Source organism: Setaria viridis, chromosome 2 (assembly GCF_005286985.2).
Source record: "Setaria viridis chromosome 2, Setaria_viridis_v4.0, whole genome shotgun sequence".
NCBI classification, from domain to species: Eukaryota; Viridiplantae; Streptophyta; class Magnoliopsida; order Poales; family Poaceae; genus Setaria; species Setaria viridis.
The window spans coordinates 1,060,549-1,070,309 of NC_048264.2; the positions used below are offsets into that span (position 1 = coordinate 1,060,549).

The 9,761-nt window shown below is 48.7% G+C and overlaps 1 protein-coding gene and 1 long non-coding RNA gene across 2 annotated transcripts; both read left to right on the forward strand.

Moving 5' to 3' along the window:
- Nucleotides 1-165: 165 nt before the first annotated feature.
- LOC117842006 (uncharacterized) lies at nt 166-1,046 on the forward strand. The gene is made up of 2 exons (XR_004637438.2): nt 166-409; nt 684-1,046. It is a non-coding gene; the product is annotated as an uncharacterized lncRNA (long non-coding RNA).
- A 6,120-nt stretch (nt 1,047-7,166) lies between these two features.
- On the forward strand, nt 7,167-8,391 carry LOC117843380 (F-box/LRR-repeat protein At3g03360). Its single transcript, XM_034723961.2, has 2 exons — nt 7,167-8,173; nt 8,259-8,391. The coding sequence occupies exon 1, from the start codon at nt 7,240-7,242 to the stop codon at nt 8,137-8,139; it is 900 nt and encodes a 299-aa protein (XP_034579852.1). The 5' UTR covers nt 7,167-7,239; the 3' UTR covers nt 8,140-8,173; nt 8,259-8,391.
- Nucleotides 8,392-9,761: the final 1,370 nt, after the last annotated feature.

Here is a 9,761-nt window from a genome sequence, read left to right on the forward strand (position 1 = left end):
AGCTGCATATCATTATATTAAGAAGAAAATACCGCTGGAAATTACTCTGGCTTGCTTGATCTACCAACACAATCGACCTGGAATATTCAACTTTAACAAATGTTGATAATGGTTCACAGAAAGGACATGGATTAGTGGCTGCATTCCCTTCCTCTGTCCCTCCTAACCCTGACCTGCTGAAAAGAACATCCAACAAACTCAGCTTCTGTCAGGTGCAATATAGAGCCATCATCTCAAACCGGATGATGATATTCACCAGCTGCCAAGCTGAAGATGACTATCAACACCATGATGGTAGCCATCATCTCTATCCTTCTGCTAACCCTGGTGGTTGTTTCACTAGCACCACCTTCACCAATTACAAGCTCAAATAATGTCCGAAAATCTCGACGCAGCATCATCGTACACGGTAACCTGCTGCTGATGATAACTCCAAATTCCTGCCACTTTCTTTTTCTCAGGCTCTACACATGCACACATCCTCTTGATGCTTTTAGGATGCCTTCTGCTGCTCATAAAGCTTTTTAACTATTTTTCTTTCAGAATATTTTTCAGCTATTGATGATCTTTTGGCATTTGTAGCCAATAGTGCCCTGTATAGATTGCTTTGTCACAGCCTTAAGACTGATTTAAAATGTTATTATGGTATAAGCATAATTTACAGCTCTGGGTAACATTGTCAGGTTGCAACAACAACTGCAGTATGGCCTGCTGCTACTGCAACATTCAAAGATCGCCACCAGTTTGTGAAAGGTGCTGTGGATAATTTGAACTCCATGAAGAACGCGGCATGAACAATATACATGTTTTCATTTATTTGTTCCCCACAACGATGAAGCAGCGCTTGATTTCATGGCACTTTCTCATCTTCTAATTAACAATGAAGTAAAGAATTATCTGGTATATGGAATAGCACTGGAAAAGAAAATTTCTTTGCTAGTTATTTCTGTTTGTTATCTGGAAGCAACAGCTCTGAATTTGACAATCTCAGAGCTACCATGGCTGTAACCATTAGGTAAAAATAGTTTCAAGCTCATTGCAACTTATATTCTGTGGACCATGAATCCACATTTCATTTTCCATAGGAAGTAGTCGTCTTTAACTTCATTTTCCATATGGTCATACGAAAACGAGAAGTTGAAAAATTAGTAAATTACTATAATGTACACCTACTGAAAATACATTAATGAAGCAATAGTGGACACTAATACTTACAACAGAACTAGTAACTAGTAAGGACTAAAAAGCCTAAACCTAATGAAAGATCTTACAGGGATGTTATATATTCTTATTTTGTGAGTTCTTGGTAAAGCGCCAAAGTAAACATCCGATAATATTGTTTATGGAGTGAGAAACCATTGGAACTATAACGCTTGAGGAAGCCGCTATGGTTCCTATACCATAGGCAAAGCCGACAGATCATGTTGCCCTGAAAACATAAAATTAAGTGTAAGAATATATCTGAAGAAGGGGCGGAGCCAGGATTTTTTTTTTGAGGGTCAACGGGGGGGAGTGCCCCACCTGATTCATTTCATCAAGGGGCCTTTTCCAGGACTAAGTGCCGGCTCACTCCATCACTGATAATCCGAGCGACAGACACGTCTTGTGTAGTGGCGTGGGTGTAAAGATGTGGATATAGATCAGCTAGTCGACCAACTGACAGCCACTGATCTTGCCAGAAGTGAGTGGCCATTCCGTTGTGTACCTCTGAACTGGTGAGGGTGCGGTATAGAGGTAGCAGACTGGATAGCGCTGTCCAGTGCGTTCCAGTGACATCTCCCGTCAGCGACACTAGCTCCACCTGTGTTTTTGGTGCTCAAACCTTTGATGCCCAGCCCTCCCTGCTCCTTGGGTTGACAAGCGCGTTCCCAAGCAATTAAGCACTGAGCGCCATTTACTTCATCGGTACCCGACCAGAGAAAACTTCTTCGTCGCCGATCCAATGCATCCCGCACACCAGGTGGGAAGAGGAGTACTGACATTGCATAGGTGAGCTGACTATCCATGACGCTAGTGATCAAAACCGCTCGCCCCATAGGATTCAGTAGACTGGCTCGCCACCCACTAAGCAGACGATCAGTCCTTGCAATAAGGGGGCTAAATGCAGAGAGGTTGAGCTTCTCATGGGACAGTGGCAAGCCTAAGTACACCTGAGGGAAGGAGCCAAGCTGACACCCCATGATCTGTTGTAGGGGCATTTGCTGTTGCTTGATTCACATGCATAGGCACCATGGTACTTTTGTGGAAGTTGATGTGCAGGCCGGTGAATTCCGAGAACTGATCTAGCGCATGTTTCAGAGTAGAAACCCCAGTTTGATCTGCATGTAGAAGGAGAAGGGTGTCGTCTGCGTACTGGAGTACCGGGCACGGTAGAGTAGCAGCTGCGGGGTGCCTGATCCGTCGATCCTGCTTGATCATTTGTTGTAACACATCAGCAACCAGGAGAAAGAGATAGGGGGATAGAGGATCTCCCTGTCGCAGCCCTCGCTCACAGTGGAACCAGGGGCCGGCTACGCCATTAACCAGAATAGCCAGTTTGGAGCTCTCAAGCAGCGAAGTAATACAGCAATTCCAGGTTGGGGGGAAACCTCTCGCTTCCATGACGGCACTGAGACTGTGCCAATTGACTGAATCAAACGCTTTTGCAAAGTCTAGTTTCAGCACTATTGTCGGTAGCTTTCGCTGATGGCAACATTGAACCAGCTCGGTTGCATAAATGAAGTTTTCAGATATCAAGCGCCCCCGGATGAAACCTGTTTTATCTTGATCAACCAGCTTCGGTATTTGTTCTTGCAGCCGAGTGGTGAGCATTTTGGAGACAATTTTCAAGGAGCAATTCTGCAGGCAAATTGGTCGATAGTCGCACGGAGTTTCTGCTGCTGCATGCTTTGGGGATCATGACAACGTAGGCCCTGTTAATGCGCTCAGATCCGTGCTGGAACGCCCGAGCCAAGCCCATGATCGCTGGCGCGACGGTTTGCCACGCCGCCGCGTAGAAGGATGGGCCAAATCCGTCAGGTCCTGGTGAGCTGGACTTGTTCATGGAACGGATGGCGGCTCTGGCTTCCTGCTCAGTGAACGGGGCCGTCAGAACGGAGCCATCGACGCGATCCATGCCCGAAGACAGCACTGCCAAGTTCACAGCGCACTGGTTTGCCGTGCGCACACCGAGCAGGGTGCGCAGGTGCCCTGTCAGCGCAGCCGTCTTCTCCTGATGAGAACACAGCAGCTCCCCGTCGACCAACAGCGATCGGATGTTGTTTCTGCACATGCGTTGTGTGGCTTGCGCATGGAAGAATTTGGTGTTCGCGTCCCCTTCGCGCATAGCTCGGTGTTTCCCCCGTTGTTTCCAGTAAGCCGCCCGTTCGCGCAGGAAGAGCGCAAGGCGGTCTTGGCAAGCCCGGCGTAGAACCTGTTGTCCTGCGGATCGGAGAGGCATCGGTATTCCTCGAGCATGTCCAGTAAGTAAATGGCAAATTTGCAGTTAGAAGAGAGAGAGGGTGGGGATCGCTTACGCCGAGACCAAACCTTGGACGCATACCTGACTGCCTTCAGCGAGTGCGCAAGGGTCGCCGCCGCGAGTCAGGAGCCCAATTTGCAAGGCCTGAAGGGAGGAAGTCGGGGTTTTTCAACCAGGCGTTTTCAAAGCGATACATGTTCCGCTTGGGTATGGAGGTGGACATATGGGGAGCTGGATGGGGGTATGGTCAGATGTGGGTTTCGGTAGGGAGCCGAGTGTGGAGTTGGGGAAGGTGCTGCGCATCTGAACATTGAAGAAGACACGGTCCAAACGAGCAAGCTAGCGAAAAGACGGTCTAGAAGGGGAAGGTCGATCAGACCGAGAAGATCTATGGTGTCGTTGAAGGCGGTGCAGAGCGAGGTGTGTTCGGTGCCGTTGCTGTTTTCCTCTCGCCCTCTCGTGAGATTGAAATCACCGGGAAGCGTCCAGTTCCCATGTACATGGGTGGCGAGTTCGTGGAGATCGTCGTGCAGGAAGGCTGGGGTGTCCCGATGATCGGAGGGGGCGTAGACATTGGTAACGGCGAAGGAGTAGCTCGAAGCAGTGGAGGAGAAGAAAGTTGTGATGAGTAGCACGTGGAAGATAAATCACCAGAGGGAAGGAGGGCAGAGGCGGCAGGGGAAAAGCATTGATGTAGCCGACGCAAAGAATGGAACGCCGCTGGGTGAAGAGGTGGTGGTTGTTGCGCGGTGAAGAGGTGGGGGGTATTTAAGCCGACAGGTGATGAAATATATATGCGAGCGTAGATAATAACCAAAAATGTTTATTCTAAATACAAAAGAAGGCCAAAAATCAGAATATGGGAACAAAATTTAATTATACCTTGGCGTCTAACCTCCACCAGTCAATCTAATTCTAGGATAAAAAAGAATCACGCTAATAATAAAGACAAAGGATATGAAATGAGAAGATAAAAGGAAGAATAATCCTACATAAAATAAATGTCGTTGAGTTGAATGCAAAGGGAGAATAAACAAGCATAGCACTGACTAACTATAGAGATTATCTAGCTAATGGAGGAGGTATTATGGGGGCACCAGATGTTGGGCGTGCCAGGCCCCCTCCGCCCCTCGCTCCCTCCGCCACTGATTCGAAGCCTATCATCGAGTTAATCCTTATGTGCATAGCAGGAAATGGTAAATTAAATTTCCCCATTGCGCATATGCAAAAATACTGCAGAAAAGTATGTACCAGATGGCAAATGAATACTTCCTGCCATTGCCCAAGTGAAGAACACCAAAAATGGTTCCATGATGAGGGCACTAATCCAGTTCAATCACAAGACAGGCATCAGTGCCCCTCGAAAGACCTACCAATCCGACCAGCGCCCATGACTATTCCTCAAAGCTTGCCCCCACCAACTTGAAATCTAGATCTCCCAACCTCCAAATCCTAATATTGGCTGAAGAAGAATTCTTAGTATGTCTGGACATGAATCTCAAATCGTAACATCATAAGAGAAAGCTCAGCCGGTCTGAGCATAGATCTTCAAGAAGACACCAAGGTATGATATCACCTCCAAACACACTCGTATGCACTTATAGCTTTCCCTAACGTGAAATGCTGTCACTCCAATTCCAACAGGCCCCAACCGCCAGTAACTCGTTGGTGGAGGACAAGCACAATGACGGTGGCGGGAGCGCTACCGGCGAGTTCCCTAACGTTGTGTGTGTACCACAGAACAAACATGATTCGGCAATTCATTATGTCAAAACATGTAGGCAATATGATAATTTTAAAGTTTATTTCCTCTTTTAATGTGATCAAGCAATGTCAGTTAATTTTATTACTAAGATATGTTCCTTGTTTCAGGCAGGAACTGCATGCTCATCAGGTTGCATTTGTGATCAGCCACTAAACTGGAAAACTGAGGAGCTCTTGCTGAATCACCTCGAAGAAGTACGAATCTGTGAATTGAGGGGATCTGAACATGAAATTTCTTTCGTGAAGCGGCTATTCAACTAGCCAAAAGTGCTTAAAAGGATGACAATAACATCTGTTGATTGTGTCATTGAAAGCATGGTCAATGCAAGGAGTGCTACCAGCTCTTCCGGAGCTGCTCTCAGTCAGAAACATGTTTTAAATTTTACAAATTAAGGCGTTGTACGCACCCGAAGACTAAGGCGCCCAGTCATGAAGTGGCTATTCAACTGGGCGTCAAGGAGTGCTATCAGCTTTTCCGAAGCTGCTCTCAGTCAGAAATATGCTTTAAATTTTACATGTACAAGGACTTCACTAAGGTGCTGTATGCACCCTGTTGTCACTTCAATTACTGCTCGATCCTTTTAGGGCTCTTTATTGGCGATGTAATGGAAATGCATGCTAGTGCATCCTAAAAAATTTCCTTAGTAATACATTAATCTAGTTGTCCTTTATGCTTTGTTTCTTAATTAATTACATTTAATTTCACAGTATAAGCTTTCATTTTCACAAGGTGAAAATGGTGTGTGAGATCCCAATGTTTGCGTCGTAAAGATTGGAAACCATTTCTGTTTGAATGACATATCCATTTGTTTTGCTTTTTCCACTTTTTATACTCAGCCTTATGAACTAAGGAGGTATGTTGGAAATCAAATAACCTATGAACTAAGCTAGTGGATCATCCCTTTTTGAACCAACACAGCTACGCATAATTTGTACCGGTTGAAAAAAAGAGAGAAATCCGTAGTTACAAACTCTGAAGTCTTCAAGCTCTCCAGGCAATGCCGCCACTGCTTGGATGCCCACATCTTTGCTTGCTCCAAGTTTCCAATAACGTCTAAGAACATTCATATCCTCCATATTCAAACGGATTTTCAGATTTTTCAAACAATATTCAAAATCTTTAAAGTGACTTTCAGAACTTCCAATTGAGACTCAAGTTTTCAGGTGATATTGTCCGTGATAACTGAGACTCAAAAGCTTTTAACTTAGATTTAGAAATGAATTGATTTTATAGAAGATGAGGGATAAGGGTACCTATGGGTCCCACCAATCAGGATACTGGACGGTCCTGACAGGCAGGCCCGCCCAACCACACCGTGCAGGTCAAGGCATAAAGATACGTGGAGCACAAGTTCGGAGGATTTTGCTCGGATATCATGAGATACTCGTTTGTAAACCGACTCAAATTGCTTTCCATGTAACAACCGACTAGGAATAGATCCTATCCGATTGTAACCCTGGGTCGTCAGCCTATATAAGGTGGCTAGGGACACCTCCCGAGGGCATCTCAACTCTCCGCATACCATACCAGCAATACAATCCACCAGAACATGTGACGTAGGGTATTACTCTCCGAAGGCCCGAACCTGTCTAAACCTTACGCTCCTGTGTTATCGTTCGAGTTCTTGGTCTCATGATCCCTCATCTACAAATCTACCACTTGGATAATCTCCTGATGGACTGTCAGTCACTAAATCCGTCAGAAGATAACCCAAAACCAATGAATTGATCATAAATTCTAATCCCAAATCTGGCAATCTCATGCCAGTCTTACGTTCAAAGGAAAAAAAGTGTGGGCTTGAAGTATTATAACGTTTTGTTATCTGCAGGATTTATTTGTGAAAATGGTATTGGCGGAGGGGTGAAGTTGAAAAAACCATTGCTCTCCCAGTCGACTAGTGTTTGACTATTGGGCTGGCCACTCGTTGGGAGTCGCAGCCCACACAGCCCAGCCCAGCTCGAGTCTCCTTTCCGATTCCCCAATCCCCGCCGGTCGCCGCGCCGCCGCCGCCGCCATGGCGATGGATACCAGGGCCAGGAGGAGGAGGCTGGAAGGAGAGGAAGAGGAGGACCGCCTCGACCGCATCAGCGTCCTCCCCGACGGCGTCCTCGGCGAAATCGTCTCCCTCCTCCCCACCGAGGATGGCGCCCGCACGCAGATCCTCTCCTCCCGCTGGCGCCCCATCTGGCGCTCCGCTCCTCTCAACCTCGACTTCCACGGCCGCTCGATCCTCCAGGGCATCCGCGCCGTCGAGATCTCCCGCATCCTCTCCTCGCACCCGGGCCCCGGCCGCCGCTTCTCCATCCCTCGGCGGGCCGTCAAGGACTGCTCCGCGACCCTGGAGGCGACCCTGGACGCCTGGCTCCGGTCCCCCGGCCTGAACAGCCTCCAGGAGCTCGAGTTCTACCTCGGCTTTAAGCAACCGCGTCCGCCTCGCCGCTTCGCGTCCACCCTTCGGGTCGCCAGCTTCGGCGGCTGCGTTTTCCCGGACGGGGACGACGCCAGCGCGCTCCACCTTCCCGTTCTCAAGCAGTTGAGCCTTTTGGATGTCACCATCTCGGAGAGCTCTCCGCATTTCCTACTCGCTGCCTGCCCTGTCTTGCAGAGCTTGATGCTAACTGGCATCAGCGGCTGCTCTCGCATCCGAATCATGTCCCGCACCGTCAGAAGCATTGCGATCAGAGTGCAATATCGTTGGGAAAGAGCGGTCAAGGTGCAACAACTCATCATCCAGGACGCCCCCTGTCTAGAAAGATTACTTCTGTTGGGACAAGGGCAGGTATACTACGCCCCCCTAAGAACCCCCCCGCCGTCTAAACAAATCGCTACCAGGGCCGGTACACTCCGATATGGTCATCTCAGTAATCTGGGCGCCAAAATTGTATGTTTTGGGGCAACTCCCTTGGGAAGATAAGCACAGACTGGAGTTTGGCCCCATAATTTTTCAGGTTCCTCCGCATCCTTTCACTTTAACATTCATGAGGGGATGCACTTCACTTTGCCCTTAAGAGTTTCATTTCATGCTTAACACAGGGATCACGTGTTGTTAATTCGATGATGCCAGTGCCTAGTGTGAAGGTTTTAGCTTTAACACATATCAATCTTAGTTTGGATGTGGTCATTGACTTCATGAGATGCTTTCCCTGCTTGGAGAGCCTGTACATCAAGATGGCGTGTGGGCCGTACAGCAAGGTGACTAAACATACTCTGTAATAGAATGCTCCATTCTTTTTTTCACTATTATTGCATCGTGCTTGTTCCAATTCTAGGTTGTCACCATTTTTATGTTCCTTCAGTTTCTAAAGCGAACAGTGCCAATCAATGGTGCTTGAATTATATGATATAGATGGCAATGAAGCTTGGATTGAAAGACAGCATGCACTGCTCCAGATCGAAAATAGAGCTTCAATGGGTGCACAGTTTGATTTTGTGTCTTCTTCTGGTCGGCGTAAGTACCATGAACATATGTGGTCTGAGCAAGCGCATGATTTCAGCTGACCCCTTTGCAAGGTTTCATGACTGTCATTGACCTCTCTTCTCCTAACTTGGCTGGCTTGGAGGTAATGCTTTCCATGGCCAAGACCTTAGTCAACATGAAAGTAATGGAACAAAAAATACATTCGCATTTCTTGGCATACCAACTCCTGGTTTGGAGGCAGATGAGGAGGTACTGGATGATGAAGAGGTCATCATTGGTGCCACCGGCTCGACAGGCGAGCCGGTAGTCTTCAAGCCACACGATGGGGTTCGTCTCCCCGGTGTACTTGACGATGTTAGGTGGCCGGAAACACTGTGGGAAAGGCGCCTTCTGGATGTTCCGTCGAAAGGCCTGTGGTCCCGGTCTGTCCGAGCTAGGGCTTCTGGCGTTGTTTCGGTTGTTCTGACAGTGGGCGTGCCTGGGATGCGCATCTTCGCACTCCTCATCGGAGGGGTCGCTCTCCGCGTCAACCGATTTCACCGCCATGTGGTCGACGTCTGCTTCGTGCTGTGCCAGGCATCGTGTGTGAATGATGCTACGCGCGTTGTAGTTTGGCCCAACTCGTTCCTACACAGGCCGGCATTGTGACGTTGGTGCTGTTGCAGAAGCAGGCTGAGGTGCTGCCGCGGTGCTATGCACAACACGACATGGCTGTGGGGGAGACTAAACCGAATGATTCGGCTGCTACGCCCCCATCGCTCCCGTGGGGCAAGAGACCGCGTGCCATTGGCGCAAGCGGAGCTCTTCGCCTGTTGTACAGCAGCGGTTTCCACCAGCGCCCGAAGGTTTCGGTGGATGGCCTGCTCCTTAGGGTCAGCTGGCTCAGGGAGGCTGCGTAGAAGCATCACGGCAGCGGCGATGTTCTGTCCGGCTTGAGCGAACTGCGGGGGATCGTCCCCTCCGGTCATGATGTTGCGCTGGACCTGACAGGCGTGACCTTGGGCCTCGCTTCATGGGTTGTGTGCGTGAGGCTCAGAGTGGTGCGCCGGACGTGCCGGTGGCAGCGGCAGCTACGCGGCTGGCAGGCGTCGTCGCGGCATGTCGCCATGCGCCAGAGC

Coding starts and splice junctions, on each gene's coding strand:
- LOC117843380 (XM_034723961.2), top strand. CDS start 7,240: ATGGCGATGGATACCAGGGCCAGGAGGAGGAGGCTGGAAGGAGAGGAA.